The 15,745-nt window shown below is 60.1% G+C and overlaps 2 protein-coding genes across 19 annotated transcripts in view; both read left to right on the top strand.

Moving 5' to 3' along the window:
* The window catches only part of DGKZ (diacylglycerol kinase zeta), a 58,184-nt gene extending 55,363 nt beyond the window's left edge, over positions 1-2,821 (top strand). For all 9 annotated transcript variants that reach the window (XM_068945826.1, XM_068945828.1, XM_068945825.1 and 6 more), the window contains one exon: positions 243-2,821. In XM_068945826.1, the coding sequence (XP_068801927.1) occupies positions 243-359 (117 nt within the window). In that variant the 3' untranslated portion in view covers positions 360-2,821. The remainder of the gene's footprint in view (positions 1-242) is intronic.
* A 3,541-nt stretch (positions 2,822-6,362) lies between these two features.
* On the top strand, positions 6,363-14,797 carry MDK (midkine). Of its 10 annotated transcripts, none has more exons than XM_068945812.1 (6): positions 6,700-6,812; positions 9,236-9,284; positions 12,637-12,723; positions 12,832-12,993; positions 13,127-13,288; positions 13,806-14,797. In XM_068945812.1, the coding sequence occupies exons 2-6, from the start codon at positions 9,278-9,280 to the stop codon at positions 13,832-13,834; spliced, it is 447 nt and encodes a 148-aa protein (XP_068801913.1). In that variant the 5' UTR covers positions 6,700-6,812; positions 9,236-9,277; the 3' UTR covers positions 13,835-14,797. The 10 variants fall into 10 exon arrangements, with proteins under 10 accessions (XP_068801915.1, XP_068801917.1, XP_068801913.1 ...); XM_068945809.1 differs by having other exon boundaries at positions 6,784-6,812; positions 9,051-9,284; XM_068945810.1 differs by having other exon boundaries at positions 6,786-6,812; positions 9,087-9,284.
* Positions 14,798-15,745: the final 948 nt, after the last annotated feature.

Genomic DNA, 15,745 nt, shown 5'->3' with positions numbered 1-15,745 from the left:
CTGCACGTGGGGCAGGTGTCCCTTCAGGGGACTGATACCCAGCCTCTTAGTAAAGCCAGGCTCCTTTGGAGCATGCCTTCGCTACCGCCCACCTTGGCACATCACCTGCCTTAGGGCTTGGCTGTGGGTGCTGCAGGCCCCCACTGGAGCCACCCTCTGGTGGGGAGAAGGGGGTCCTTGGGTGCCGAGAGTGGTCCGCGAGGCAGCACTCGGTGCTCTGACACACTGCCTTCCCCGTGCAGGGAGACACCCCCAAACACAGGGCTGAGAAGGCCAATGACCCCGACTTGGCTGCCTACCTCGAGAACCGACAGCACTACCAGATGATCCAGCGGGAGGACCAGGAGACAGCTGTGTAGTGCTCAGCGTGCCTTAGCCCAAGCCAGCTCGGGCAAGACAAGAAGAGGATGGCAACTGGCACAGCTGTGAGTCTGGCCCAGCCCTCCCTAGATCTTGCCTGGTCCCGGAGGAGATGGAGACAGCAGAGCTCTGCCCTAGGCTGGGCTGGGACTCTATTTATTAGGACAGTGGGTGTTTGGGATTTGAAGCCTGGCTCTTTGTGTGTCCCTACTTTGTTCTTCCTCCACCATGTTCCCTGCTGTGGATGGGCTCCCTCCTACCGGGCCTGTTGCAGCAGGCAAGGATGAAACCCTCTGTCTCCCTTGCACATGGGAGTGATGCTGGTCTCCCCATAGGCTCTTGCCTGTAATCCTTGTGGGATGTTGCTGCTTGGACCCCTCTCCCAGGCGATGTTCTGCCTTCTGTTGGACATTTTGCTAGGCCCATATCCAGTTCCTCCTGTCCTTCCCAGCACAGCCGCAGGAGGCACAGGCAGTGCTGGGCAGGCTGCAGGATGGCCCGCGTGGGGTCTGTGAGCCTGAGACTTTGGCCGAAGAGAAGCACCATGACTCTTATTCCTCTTCCCTCCTGTTGGTCTGGGACTGCCCTGGGTCTCTGTGTTGCCCTAGTGGGGCCCTTTTGTGGCAGGAGGATGTCCCCTGACATGTTTGAGGACGTGCACCCAACCTTTCCCCAGAGCAGCTGGGGCTGAGCACTGGGGCTGCCCTTTTTCCAGCCACTGCCTTTCTGGTTGCTTTTAGTGTTGTTTCCAGTGCTCTGACAGCCCACGGTCTGGCGTAGGATAGGTATGGCACGGAGGAAGGCTACTGAGCCCTCCTGACGCTCCGTCCCTCAGAGGGCTGTGTGGGGGCAGCCTGTGCGCACGGCTGTCTGCTGGGCCTCTCTTTGTGACCCTGCTGTGCCATTGCTGTGGTGGAGAGCTGCACTTGGCCTGGGCGGTGGTGAATGATGGAGGCTGTTACATTTCCCTAACGTTCTAGTTACCTGACTTGGATACAGCTGCCCTCTCTGTGTCAGCTCCCCCACAACATTAAGAGTGAGACTCGGCTGGAGAGGCAGCGCTGCGGTCAGCGCTGCTCTCAGGAGTTCCCCCCCCACCTCCCTAACCTGTAAATATGCCTACTCTGAGCGTGACTTCTGCCATCCCCTCCCAAACTGGACATAGGGCTTTGCAGGGAAAGCTGTGCGAGCTCACCCAGGTTTCCTGGGCAGGCTGTTGGCTTGACCTCTCCGGTTTTAGCAGAAAGAGGGATTTGGATGCATAGAAAGACAGCATCAGGGATCCCAGAGTTAGCATGTGTGCAATGGGACAGCGTTTCACATACCACCTGCCACAGGGCACAAGGGCACCGTGGCCCATCTCCGCTGCACGTACTGTGTGTGCTGTTAGCACACCAGACCTGGAACAAGCTTTTGCAGCACCAACAGTCTCTGAGATCAAGAGGTGCCAGCACATGAGATGAGCAAACAGCCCTGGGGTTGTGTACCTACTTGGCATGTTCAAGTGGGAGGCGGTTGTGAAACGGGTCTAGATTGCTTCTCGCAGGTCGGGTACCATGAGAGGACACTGGGGCATTGCTGCCCCAATGGGGTCTGTGTGGACCCCACCATCATCATGAGCTCAGCCAGGGTGCGAGTCCTCACAGCAAGCTGTGGCTGCTGTGTGGTATTAGGTGACAACTTTCAAATCTTTCATAATGTCAATACGAAAAAAGTATCACAATACCATTGAGAACTGCAATACCTTTCAGGCTTTTGGTCAAGGGGGCAGGGAGTTATCCTAGAGGACCAGGGGAGTTGTGGCAGGGAGCAGAGGCGTAGCTGGGGCCAGGGCAGTGCAGAGTGGAGCACAAAGGCTGGTATCAGGGATCCAGCAGTAGTATCAGCAATTAATAATGTTGGTATCCCAATGCATTTAGGGCTGTGATAGTCCAGCAGCATCAGAATTTTCCGGCAGTGCTGCTCACTAGCAACAGACAGACAAGACACAGTTGTCTTCTTGAAGGTGCAAGCCGCTGTCCCCCAGCCAGGACGCCCAGCCTGACCTGAAAGCGTTTACAGCCCCAGCTTGTCCCCTCCCTCCCCCCACCTTCCCCCCAGTTTTATATGTTCCCTTAGTTTTTGTACAGGTAGTTCGAACACACACTGTCCCCCTCCCCGCCTGGCCCCTGTGTGTGCACGCGTGAGCTGAGTTGCTGTGCAATTCCAAGCCTGGCTTGTTTTTAGGCAAAGGCGGAGGGGGTGTTTTGTAGCTCTGCCCGTGGAGGGCAGAGGTTCTGTGCAATACCTGGTTCTGTGTTTCTTAGATGCTGTTGTAGGACTGTATTTTTGTAACTCTGTAAGGGAGCCAGCTCTACCAGGCTGAGGGCCTGGCATGAACCTGTGTTCCCGTTGCTTTTCAACTTTGACTGTTTGGATGTTGTTGTTTCTTGCCATTGGAATAAAAAGATGGATGTTTTCCTTCCCGTCTCCCTTCTTCTTTCCCTCTGCATCTGCGAGAACGTGGTGGATGCTGTACGAATGAAACACCCTCTTTGGTGTGAACAAGTTTTTCCCCAAGGTTTCTGTCCCACATCTTAACCACAAGCTCAAAGTACTCTGGGAATTTCCCTGCTGAATCAGATTTTTGGTCCACTTCCCTGCACAGCAGCCATCTAGGACAATTGCTGGATACAGAGCCTTTCTCATGGGAGAGCTTCTCCCCCCTCAGGGCCACTCTTTGTCATACATCAATATTCATTGTAACATGAAACAAGGAGAAAATCCTCCACCCATGTGACCCACAGGAGCCTGAAAGCATGAGTCGTGAGCTGCCAGTTTGCTGTTCTTCTTGCCTTACTCGCGTTCTTTTCTGGGACAGGAGACGGCAGTTTGAGAATCAGGCCTGACTTGCCCTTTGCAGCTGCACACCTATTGATTGGTTACTACGGCAGCATCCAATCCCCAAATTTCAAAATGTTTCTGCTTGTGCGGATTTCTCCAAGGCCCTTTTTTGTGGTGAGTGCAGCTGTCCCCAGCCATGTTCCTCTGTTGCAGCAGGAGCCAGAGCTTTTCCTATTCATTCTCAGCTTTAGAGGGGAGCGTTTGGTTCCTGCTTCTAGTGTTAAGAGCTGGGGCTGCAGTGGCAGGGTTTGGTGTTATCTTCCCAACTCCTGACAGGGAGACTGTGATAGGATTGCAAGAGCAAGGGGATTAAGAGCTCTTCTGCTTTCAGCTCAGCCACTGACTCATAAGGATGACTGTGGCCAACATCATTTCTCTTTCAGAGTTTCCTTTGCAAAACAGAGGTAGTATTGCCTGCTGTGCCCCACAGCCCTGTGGTAGGGAGTTGGAGATGGACACGGTCTGTGACTGGGAGCTATATTCATACCGCAAACTCAGATTTCTGAGGGCAGCTTGGCAGCCTGCCTGTCACTACTGCCTCCCCCTCTCTGTCCAAATTCAGTAGAGAAGCAGCCTCCTTCCCCCAACACGTTGTCCCTTCCACCCCCAGAGCCTCCCTTTCATTGATTCAGCCTTTAAGCTTCTGCCCAAAGCTAACAGTGGGATTCTGTAATGGGTGTAATGCACACCGAATTGTCCCAGCCCTCCTGGGTCAATGCCCGGGGACCAGATGTACATGTGATTGCAAGGAAAGGCTGATTCCAGTTCAGTGCCCAGACCCAGCGAGCGTATTGGCACTTGGCCCATTTCTCCGCAGCAAGCACTGTCAGTAACCATGGCAATGAGAGTTTTCCAGCTGCCCTGGTGTCAAATTTATGGTGAGGGAGAAAAGAATCCCCAAATGCAATTGCTCTGATGAGGGGTGTTAGGAAATGGGCAGTCTACCTTGAGCTTCCTGCCCTGGAGAGAGTTGTGCAGTTCTGTACAAAGGGCTATAGCTTCCCCAGTCTCTCCCCTGCAGCGGGATGCAGAAAATCAGGCCAAACACTGCAAAGGTTTGTCTGGCCTCCTGTGGCAAGGAAACACACCTCTGCTGGGTGTAGCTGGGGGATGTGCACACAGACAGCGCATGTATGGGTATGTATGCACACTCATGAATGCCGTGCAAAACCCGCCCTAGCTAAACAGACCTGCGGTGACAGCAGCTGACCAAGGTAGTTATTACCTGTGCCTACAACTCTCGTGCCTCCTGCCCAAGCATGAGCAAGGAAAACTTGTGCCATGGACAGCTGCGTCCTTGCACTGCCACTACTACACCATACAGTAACAGTGCCCCAAGGACCAGGCTTTTAGTGGGGATATAAAATCTGGAGTCTCATGCTGTGAATTACCTTGTTGCGACATTTTTAAAGGTAAAATGCTCTAGCTAAACATTTGCAGGGAAATGCACCTGGGTTTGTCACGCTCTCTCCCTCTCTTCCCTCCTTCCCTCGGTATGAGGCCCCTTTCTGCAAACATAGCGTTCTGCTTCTTATTTAAGCTGGAGAAGGAACTACTTTCTCTGCATCCCTCTGAAAGGGGGAGAAGGGACCAAGCGCAGCCATGTCTGAAAGTGATGCGCGTGATGCCCTTTCCCAAACAGCCATGATGTGGCTTCTGATCCCCAACCCAAGGAGAGAACAGCAAAGGAATGAGAAAGGATAGAAATGAAGGAAAGAGCGAAACTCAGTGGTGAGCTTCTCAGCACTTCAGGCTGCTCTGTGCTGGGGACTTTGACAGGGTCTCCATGGCTCCTGTCCAGAGAAGGCTGAAGAAAACCAGCAGCGCTCACCCCACAGCCAGCTCTTTCACAGCTCTAACAGGCCCTGGTTTGCTCATCACAGCTCCATGACTCAGGACTGCAAAACTGATGCCACTAAATCCTAGCCAAAAGCAACACACCTAGTCGCTTTCCCTTCCTCTTTCTGAACATGAAGTTTGTCCCTGCCGCTTTCTCCAGCTTTGGTTTAAGGGCCTCCAGTGACGAGGGACCAAGGGGGAGCCACTCACTTTGCTAGGTGTCCAGCTGTCAGGACCCATTTCTGCACCCTGCGCTCAAAGGTCTGTTTCTGTCTGCCCTGCTGCTCCTCATCTAGTGGTACCCCTACCCCCAGCAGCACCCATTGCTCTGTGTGTGTGGAGAGGGGGGAGGGAGATCACACCCTCCGAATGGTTGCCAACTATCGTCTAAACCTCGACAGATGTTTGGGAAACCACTGGCAGGGTGTGAGTTAAAAGCAGGAATTTCTTGGAAAGCGATTCTTGGTTCTGAAGCAGCTCATAAAAAACACCCCCCCCAATCCCACCGGTGGCTGCCCGGCTCTCTCAGCAGCATTCTTCCAGGGTAAGGGGTGGAAAAATGGCTTGGTTCCCCACCACAGCCCCATTCTTTTGGCATGACACTAGCCCTTTTGGCTGGTAACTCGAGAAAAGAGCTGCCTTGGCCCCTGCATCGCCTTGCCTCCTGAGAAAATGCGGTAGTGGACACGGTAAGCAGTCACGTCTACAAAGTCCTTTCATCCCCAACCAGCAATTTGATGATGTATTGATGCTTCATCCAAGGAGAACGGCTGCAGCAGGGCTGAGCCACAGACTGTCACAAGCGGGTTATGAGAGCCCTGGGTCAGCATGAAATGCGATAAAAAATAATAATAAGCACCAGCTGACCCCCCCCCCCCCCCCCGCTTCAGCCACTCAGCAATGTTAAAGCACAGGCTCCGCTGAACGCCGACGGCTCTATTGGTGCAACACACAGACACATGCTGCCGAAGAGCAGCACAAGAGCCCTGGGAGCCCCTGAGGAAGATGAGACGCGCTTGCTAGGGCAGGGGGGCACATGCTGCGCTCGGGCTTGACCCCCCCCCCCCCAGGGCCAAAGCTCCCGTGCCAGGGAGCAAAGCTACGGGGGGCAAAGCCAGCTGTCCCTCGGGGGGGGGGGAGAAACAGCCCCTCGCAGCCACCCCCGGTCCGGAGCTTCCCCAGCTCAGCGGCTGCGAGCGCAGCCGGCCGCGTCCCGCCGCAGCCTCCCCGGGCTCCTCCGCTCAGACCCCCTTCGCCGCCGTCGGGGGGGCCGCAGCGCCGAGCCCAGGGCCCCGCCGGGCGGCAGGGCGCAGCCCGCACCCCCGGGGCGGTGGGGCCGGCGCACAGGCCCCCGCCGGGGCCGGCCTGCCTTTGTGCCTGGCCGGGCTGCCGGGGGGTAGAGGAGGAGCTTGAGAAAGTTTGGGGCTAAAACCACCTTTTGCTGCCAGCGGAGCCCGACGTCAGGGGCCGCTGTGCGCTGCGAGGTGGGCTCCGCACGCGGCCGCCACACAAAGGCAAGCAGCGCCGCGCCGCGCCGCGCACCCCGCCGCGCACCCCGCCGCAGGTGAGTGGGGCTCCCCGCGGCGGGCGGCGGCTGGGCACAGCCCCGGGGAGCCCGGGGCCGCCCCCGGGCAGGGTGCTCCGCCAGCCCCCGCTGACGGCGGGGCCGCGCACCCTCCGCGTCCCGGCGCCTCCCGCCCGACGCCACGGGGATGGGCGCCTCCAGCAGGGTAAGGGCTCCGGGCGCCGGCGCCCCCCTCGCCTCCTCGGGGCCACGAAAAAGCCTGGCTGGCTCCGCAGCGCCCCGGGCGCGGCCACCCCGGGAGGGGGGGGGGTCTCTGCGGCCGCCCCCAGCCCCCCGGTCCCGGGGACCCGGGGGGAGCGGGCAGGGCTAAGGCAGGCAGCACCGGGCAGCCCCGGTCCCGGGGGGGGGGGCTGTGCCTGGCGTGAGCGGGGAGGCAGGGTCCCCTCCGCCGGGCAGGGGGGTGTCCGGGGCAGGCTGCACCCCCGGGCGCGCTGAAGGCCCGATCCGGCCAGGCAGAGGGCTCCCCCCGGAGGGGGGGGACGACACACAAACCGTGCCCCTGGCTGGGTAACTGGGGCAGCGGTCCCGGGAGGCAGCCACCGCCGGGGCTGGGCTCGCCTGCAATGCAGGGAGCCGGGGAGGTGCCTCGGCGCATGGAGGTGCAGGAAGGGGGAGTTTCGGAGGGGAGCAGGGCTCCTGGAGGGGCAGCAGGCGGGGGGGGGGGAGGTACGGGGCCCTGATCTTAGCTTCCCCCCTTGAGGAAGGTCATGGGACCCCGCAGGGGTGTGCAGCTCTCTCAGGATGACCTCTCAGGTGGTGGGCGCTTCACTCCGGCCGGAGCCGGGGACCACGGGAGAAACCCCTCGGGGCACCCGGAGCTCCCCCAGAGCAGGAGCTTGGCCAGGACCAAGCTCCCTAGAGGAGAAGAGAGGAAAGATCAGGGAAACTACCCTGATGGTGGGGAAGCGAGGGCTGTTGCTGAGACTATAGAAAAGATGGACAGAAACTGCCCTGGGGAAGGAGCAGCGGGTAGAAGGGTGGAAGGGCACTGCCTGCCCCTCCTCTGCCCCACTTAATGCATAGGCAGCTGGCAGGTTTCTAGGGGAGGGAAGCAAAAAGCAGAGCAACACCTTTCTCACTGTAGCACCCTTTCCTCGCCTTGAGGGGAAGGTTAGGGAGCCTGCTGGCAAGGCTTACAACCCCCAGAGCCCTGTTTCCCCCCTGTACCTCCAGCAGTGCCCTGCTAACGCCTTAGTTCATTTGGAAAGGCTCCCCCTTCCCCCTCCTGCCAGCACCTGCCTGCAGGGACACTGCTGCTGGGAGGGCGCTGGGGCCCCTGGGTGCTGGGCTCCCTGCCCTGAGGCGGCAGGAGCAGCTCAGGCAGCCGGCTCTGCGGCGGAGGGAGGGCAGGCATTCCTGCGTCCACCTGCACCTCTGCTGGAGCAGGCTGCCGTTGGAGCCGAGCCGAGAGGTGGAGGGGCTGCGGGGGGGGCTGACAGCCCAGCAGCCTGCCCGAAAGGAGCAGGGCGGCAGTGAGGGTGCAGGAGCCGGCCGGTACAGGGGCGGGGGAGCATGACACCGCTTGCCCTGGGAGAAGCGCTTGCCCACGGCATTACCTTGGCCCTGAGCGGTGGCCAGACAGGGGTCCGGGCTCCCCTGTTGTACTGGCTGGCAACTGCAGTCCTGTTTCAGTGTCACCTGGTGATTTTCTGAGGATCTGATCATAATTCAGTCAAATCCATGGCACATAAGGAGGGGAGAAGGGAGAGGAAGGGGAAACGGGGACTGCCAAGGTGCAGGTAGGCTCCAGGCTACTGCTCCACACGTGCAGCCCGTCTGGGGCGAGTCCAAACCGGAGCGAGAGCTGGCCAGGATAGCAGCATGAGGAGCCAGGGCGTGAGCAAGTGCCAGGGCCCAGCAGAGACGTGGGATGAGTTGGCAGCATGAACAGCAGGGAAAGCATTTGCAGCCTGACCTGGAACTGCTCTTATTTGACCGGCGGAGCGGGGGCAGAGAAGGGGTCAAACTGGTTCAGCACCGCGTGCTGCTGGTTCCCACTTCAGCCAGGCGCGTTTGCTCTGCGCTCAGGGCTGAGGGGTTGGTGCTCAGAGGCAAGCGGAGGTGGGTGAGTACAGCCAGCTCTGAGCACCGGGGGCTGTCTTCCCTGGGTGCACAGAGGACACATCTACTCGGTAGGGTCTCAGGCAAAGCCCCATGTCAGTGCTGAAAGGGCAGCCGGGGTAGGAGTCAGGTGCAGAAGCAGAGGCAGAAGCTCCTTGGCAAAGGATGGGAGAAGTTTATGGAGTGCCTAAAAGCTGGAGGACCCAATGAATTGTGTGGGTGTTGGAGGTGCTGCCCCATCCCTTCGCAGCAGGAGATGCTGTGGAAAGCAGGGCAGCAGTGTCAGTTACAGAGACCGCTCAGCCCCAGCCTCTCTCCATAGCTGGGCTGTCCTGGCCAGCTCTTGTCCCCTTTGAAGGCAGCTCAGCGGGAAGAAGACTGAGCCGTGCTCTGGCCAGTGCTGTGCTCCATGGGATAACTCCCAGCTGAGCGGGGCAGGGGGGAAGGCAGCTCTCATTGCCTCGGCTTTGCCTTCAGCCAGCCGGGCTGTGTAATTCCCTGTGACAGTTCAATTCAGAGTGAAGCCAGCAGCTCCGCAGCAGCAGACGCATGAAAGGTGAGTGCACTGGAGCCTGCATAATGCAGGGAGCTGCTCTCTCCGACACGCTGCCGAGGGGAGCTTGGGGGGCAGGGAGCGAACGCTGACTCCGGGCTCTTCCTCTGCACGCTGTCTTCCCCACGGGGCACGCGGCGTGTCTTGACCTCTCCGTTCCCAGTCCCAACCAAGCTCCCAGTGGGTCTGGGGCAGGTGCAATGTAGCTGCTTGCTGCCTGCTCTCAAGCAGATGATGACTGTCCCTCTAAATAACAGGGCCTTGGGGGTATGGGGAAGGGGCTTACCAAACTTGAGACACTGGGTCTGAGCATCCACGCTCCTGCTGGGACCAGGAGCACCTCTGAGCACCTGGCTGGCACGCCAGACCTGCTGCACCCTGGGCACTTTGGGAAATGAGACCATTCAGGATGTGATTTTTACGACAGCTCAGCCTGACCTTCCCAGCCTCACTGCTGACCAGGGGCTGCTGCAAAAGGGGAGGGAGGAGCGGTGGCCAGCACAGTGCCTGCAGCTTTGCTCTTCCAGCCCAGCAGCAACCTGGGGCTCAGCGGCTGGAGCTTGCTAACCCAAGACCGAATGAGGAGTCATACCTCCTCTAGAGAGGCCTTACTGCTGTGGGAAACTGGCCTTTGCACTGGCTGTAGTAGCTCAGCATGGCCAAAAGAGGTGGGTGTGGGGGGGGGCTGAGGCTGTTAGCACTTCCCAGGGTTGATTTTAGCAGGAGGACCGAGGGCAATCACTGAGAGCACCAGGTCCTGTGGTCCCTGAAAAGCTAAGCTGGGTTAACAGAACAGGTCATCTTGTAGAAGGGGGAGACCCACCCGTCAACCTCCACCTGAGGTCCTTGCAAGGATAGTGCCAAAAGGGGAGAGCGTAGCGTGAGTTCCCTCTTGCCTCTCTTGGAAAGTTAGTGCCCACACATCTCTCCCCCAGGAAGAGCAGAAGCCAGGGCTCAAGCTCACAGTGCTGCCTGCTGGGCTGCAGCTATGGAGAAGGGGCAAAGTGTCAGTGGTGGCAGCAGTGTCCTGCAGAGGAGCTCGTGAGCTGCTGGATGATTTCCAAAGTGTCCAGTAAAGAGGCGAATTTCTGCGAGGCTCAGCTTTATGTTAGAGGGCACTGGGCTGGGGGATCCTGGGCTAGAGAAAGCCTGGAGTTGGTGCCTAGCTTGGAGCCGGTGCTGAACAGCGCTGCTTTGGGATCAGTGAAAGTTTAATGTGTGCAGATATAGGCCAGGCCCTGGCAGGGTTGAGGTCTCTGATGCAAGTTGCCCTCGGGAGAGAGGTGGAAAAGTCTTGTGGCTACTGCGTCCCCATTTGGAGCCGGAGTTTGGGCTCTCACTTCACTTGTGGGAGCTGCTCCTGGCCTGGAGGGAGCTGGCTGGGAGCCATCGCCTGGCCCAAGCCCACCATGGTGGGGTGGGCAGGGAGCCCGCAGGCCTTCACTCCCTCGGGTCTCATGGGGCCCACGCTGCACCCCAGCACAGAGACACCTCTCCTGCACGCACCCAAGGACATCAGCATGTACCCCCCCCACCCCGTCCCCTGTGCGCTCCTGGGTGCGTGTACATGTGTGCACACGCACCCCCTGTGTATGCATTGCTGGGTGCGTGCACACCCACCCACCCTGTGTGTGCTCCTGGGTGCACACACATGCATACACACACCCCCTCGCTGTGTGTGTGCCACTGGGTGTGCCCTGAGCACGCGCTGCTGGGTGCGTGCGCACGTATGCACACGCACCCGCTGGGTGCAGGCACCCCCCCCACCCCGGTGCATGGGGTGATGGGTTGATGCCAGTGGAGCCAGCAGTGGGCGCAGCTCTCCCTCTAAATCTCCTACTGAGCTCCCACACTGTGTGGATTTTTTTGTTTAAGCTGCTGGCTTAGCTCTCAACCCCCCCCCTCCCCACCCCCCCCCACCATGGCAATAGGTCCGTTTTTTGCTGGTTTTTTTTTTCCTTTCCACCCTGGATTCCCGTGGAGCCAAAGAAAGGCGCCGCGGCAGCTGCAGCCCCCCCCGGCCTCAGGGCTCTTTGCTCTGGGCCCGGCAGCCTGCTGGGCGCTGGATAAAAGCGGCGCTGAGGGGTATGGGGGCAGAAGGGGGCTGGGGCCTGGGACTGGGGAGCAGGGCCTCTCCCCTGCCAGCACGCAGAGGGGGGCTCCGCGGCCAGCCAGGAGCAGGAGCAGCGCAGCCCTGGGGCGGACTGGCCTGCCCCAGCCCTCGTGGCCGCTGCAGGGATGGCTGCGCAGGCTGTGGCGTGCGCGGTCCCCCAGCCACCCCGTCACCCCAGGCCCAAGCTCCCCTGCCGGGGGTCTCGCTTGCATGGGGGAACGGACTGCAGAGGGGTGGGAGCGATGGGCCCAAACGGGCATCGGCCCGTGGAGGAATCGGGGCGCTGGGCTGCGTGCAGAGGGCGCTGGTGGCTGGCACTGCGCTATGCACAGCGGGATGCCAGGCCGGAGCTGGGCCCTCCGACCCCCTCCTCTCACTTGGACACAGCAGCTTTCCCCAGGCTCTGGGTGAACCCAGCCCCGTGGGGGGGTCCCCGGCTGCCCTCTGGGGTGCAGGGGCCCCCCAGAGCCCTTGCTCCTGCCTGTCCCAGCCTCCCCAGGGAGCTGTCCTCCCGCCGAGGCTTGGCAGAGCTGCCCTGCCTTTGGTCCCAAGGCCGCCGTGCCGGGCTGCCGTCGCCGGGCAAAGAGCATTTTGGCCACACAGAGCTCTTGGGAAGGGCGATGAGGGACGGCAGGGCTGGGAAGGAGCCTCCAGCCCAGCAGCGCCCCGCGCTGTGCAATGAACCTTCCTGGGGCCATTAAAACTCTTCCTCTGGATGCAGTTTGCCAGGCAGCAACGCGGAGGAGACCTGCTTCGCCCCTTCCCACTGCCAAGCGGGCAGGGTTCCCCCTCTTCCCTCTCACCACTGCCGGTGCCGGGGTAACGCCAGGTGGGGATGCGGTGGGCTGGGGGGTTAGGGCAGGGTTAGTTGCACCCCCGTTAGCCCCACTGGTCTGCTGGAGCTGTGACCCTGCATTCCTTCCATAGCATTTAGATAGGGTCATACGCTGCCCCCAGCCCCTAGAAGCTCCCAGAAGGGACTGCTTGGGCCTGGGATCCCGCTATCCATCTATGCCATGGTGTCCTGAGGCTGGGAGGCGTGCGAGCTGGGCACGGAGGCGTGCATTCACACACGCACACGTGTGGTGGTGGCCACCCTATACTGTCTCCAGCACGCTTCCCCCCCTACAAAGAAGCAGCCGGACACCCCCAGGCCCTACTCTGCAGCCTGGCTCTGGCTACCCACAGCCCACTGTGTCCCGGCTGGCTGTATCACATCCTCACCCCCCGCTCCCTCCCTAGGCATGATGCAGGTCCGGGCCCTCCTCTTCCTCCTCTTGGCATTGATCCTCCTGGCTGCAACCACTGAGGCTGGTAAAAACAAGAAAGGTAAGTGGGACGCCCAGGGGTGGGGGCAGTGGGCCCGGCGGGGCGGGAGGGAGCCCCCAGATGCACTCCAGCGGCCAGCAGCGAGCACCAGCTTCCCCGCCCTTGCAGACAAGGTGAAGAAGAGCAGCTCCGAGTGCGAGGATTGGCGCTGGGGGCCCTGCGTCCCCAACAGCAAAGACTGCGGCCTGGGCTATCGCGAAGGCACCTGCAAAGACGAGACTAAGAAACTCAAGTGCAAGATTCCCTGCAACTGGAAGAAGAAGTTTGGAGGTGTGTGTGCGCCCGTCGCGGCGGGACTAGCTGGGGACCCCTCAGCCTGGGGCCAGACCTCCAGCCTCCCTCTGAGAGGCTGGTGTCCTGCCCGGGTCCTATTTGGGTCTCACATGTCTAACTTCTCTTCCAGCTGACTGCAAGTACAAATTTGAGAGCTGGGGTGGGTGTAGCGTTCAGACGGGTGTGAAAACTCGCTCAGGCATCCTGAAGAAAGCCCTGTACAATGCCCAGTGTGAGGAGATTGTCTATGTGACCAAGCCCTGCTCTTCCAAGATCAAGTCGAAGTCCAAAGGTCAGTCCCCACCACTCCTGGCCCCAGAGGGTGCAGCGGCCCTGGGCTGGGGCCCCAGGCCCTGGGTCCCCATGGGATGGTTAGCCCACCGGGGTTGGGTTTTGCTGGCGGTGCAGAGGGCTGCATAGGGTTTCTCCACGTCATTGCATGCGGCAGGCCCAGAAACCTCAGCTGTGGGACACAGGTGTCTCTAGGAAAAGCCCTGACACCCCCCTGTCAACTCACCTTCAGCTTTGGTGGGACGGGGATTTCCTCCTTTTCCATTGTGGCTGACCAATATGTGGATTTGCGTGGCGGGGAGAGGCTGCCAGGATGTGACCTGCCAGCACAGGGGTCCCACCCATTCTCCCTAGCAGGCCCAGTATGCCCAGTATGCTGGTGACACTTGTGTGGGGTCCCTGCTGGCTGGTGCCATGGTGCCGTGCCGGCTACCATGTTTCTGCCAAGGCCGAGCGTAGGGGAGCGGGTGGTGCTGCCAGCAGACATGCTAACGCTTGTCTCCTTCTGTCACCGGCAGCAGCGAAGAAGGGCAAGGGGAAGGATTAGAGTGGGAAGACAGCGTCCTCACCTCCATCTCCTCAACACGGTGCCTGAATGGTTGGACGCATGCCACTTGCGCTGCAGCCAGGTCCCCCCGCTCGGCAACGCCTTGCCAACTGCCAGTCTTCCTCCTCCTCTTCCTCCTCCTCTTTAACCAAGATGCCTTGTTCTATTCACTAGTTTTGTAGAGAGCAGACCCAGACCCTCCCTGCAGAAGGTGCTGTCTCCCCTCCTGCTGCCCCACCGGCACTGTCCGTGCATCCCCCCCTCCTCTTCTCTGGGCTTGTTTCAAGGTTTGCTGGGATGCATGTGGAGAGCTGGGATTCCCATATGTTTTTTTTTTTTTTTAACCCTTGGCCACAAATGAGTTGCCCTTGGCAAGCCTGGGAGCCTCCTGCCTCCTCTGCTTGATAGCGGTGCTTGAGGGAAAGGCTCAGTGTTGAATGCTCAAGCAATCCTATCTGGGGAGGAAGGGACAGGGGAGCAAAGAGAGAGAAAAAACAACCTCCAACCTCCCGCTTGGGTATTCACCATCAGGCCTATGTGCAGTGGGGACACGGCCCTCCCTCCCCCCCCACCACCACATTTCCTTGGCTTTGCCCAAGGCAGGTTCCCCTTGCAGTTGGAGGTGCTCCATGCATCCCACTGCCCCCTTGCCCTCTGCTTCCCACGTGCTTCCTCATTGACATGAGGATGGGGCTCTCCTTTCAGAAGACTTCTTCGTGTCTCCCTGCAGCAGATGCAAGAGCTTCCTGCAGCAGCCAGGGAAAAGAAAAACCTCTTCCTGTGTGACCAGTGTGTCCTCTTCCCTCCTCTCCTCCATCACTTTCAACCTGTGTGTCTGTGCCGGGGCTGCAGCCTCTCTGCCTTTGATGCTCTAACACCGGTGCTGGGTGGGAGCTCGCTCTGTTTTTGGAAAATGGGATTTGTTTTCTTTTCCAATAAAAGTCTTTAAAAAAAAATCAGAAACCACCTAGAGTTCTCATGTTGTGCAGCTGTGTTGGAAACCCCAGACAGCACACTGCCCAGGCAGGAGGAAAAGTACGGGACTGGCTCAGGGCAGGCCTTCCCTTTTCATTTTTGCCAGGGGCCAGTGTGGGAAGAGAAAGTGAAACAAGGCTGAAGGTCCTCAGTGGGCTACCGAGCAGCCCTGGAGCAGCCCTGCGTTGGTAGGAGCCCTCCTCCTCCTCTCAGGGCAATGCTGCCGGTGCAGGGGGGAGCAGGGCCGGCGTGGGGCTGGGGGCACGGCGCGGGGAGCCACGGCCCTTCAAAGCTCTGCCAACCTCAACAAGAGCCGGGAACAGCAAGGAGCCGCAGGGACAGGGCTATGGGCGGTGGGAGGATGCAGTGGCCCAGCTGCCGCGAGCCGGCTCCCGAGGCAGGAACGTGGGGCTGACACCAGCAGCCACGTCTCGGCTGCCTTGGAGCTGCTCCCCGAGGGAGGAAAGGGGGCTGCGACCTGCTCCCTTGGGCTCACCCGTGCTCTGCAGGAAAGCGGTCGGTGACAAATAAAGGTGAGACAGAGTTGGGGGCAGGGGGCACGCTGGCACCGAGGCAGGGCTGAGCGTGGCCCTGGAGGTGTCCTACTGGACCATGCGCTTTTGTGCTCTCCTTTCCCCCTAGCCCAGCGCAGCAGCAGCAGCCTGGCAAGGACCTGATAGCTGTTCCCGGGGCGGGCGGCGCCGTTGGCCAGGGCTGGCGGGCCGCAGGCCTTGCAGCGGCTGCAGGTAGTCCATCTCCAACCACCCCCTTTCAAGGAAGGCAATCCCCCCGCTCCCGGAGCTCGCTGGAGCGCCCCAGCTGTAGGGCGGCCAGCTCCCAGAGCCTCTCAGCTGCAACACGTGCAGCGAGCAGGTCGGGCCTCAGGCTGCACAACCCCACAGACACCGGGGCAGATATTATGTGCCGGTGCAGCAT

The sequence above is a fragment of the Struthio camelus genome, chromosome 5, assembly GCF_040807025.1.
Source record: "Struthio camelus isolate bStrCam1 chromosome 5, bStrCam1.hap1, whole genome shotgun sequence".
NCBI lineage: Eukaryota > Metazoa > Chordata > Aves > Struthioniformes > Struthionidae > Struthio > Struthio camelus.
This window is presented reverse-complemented; position numbering and strand designations above follow the sequence as displayed.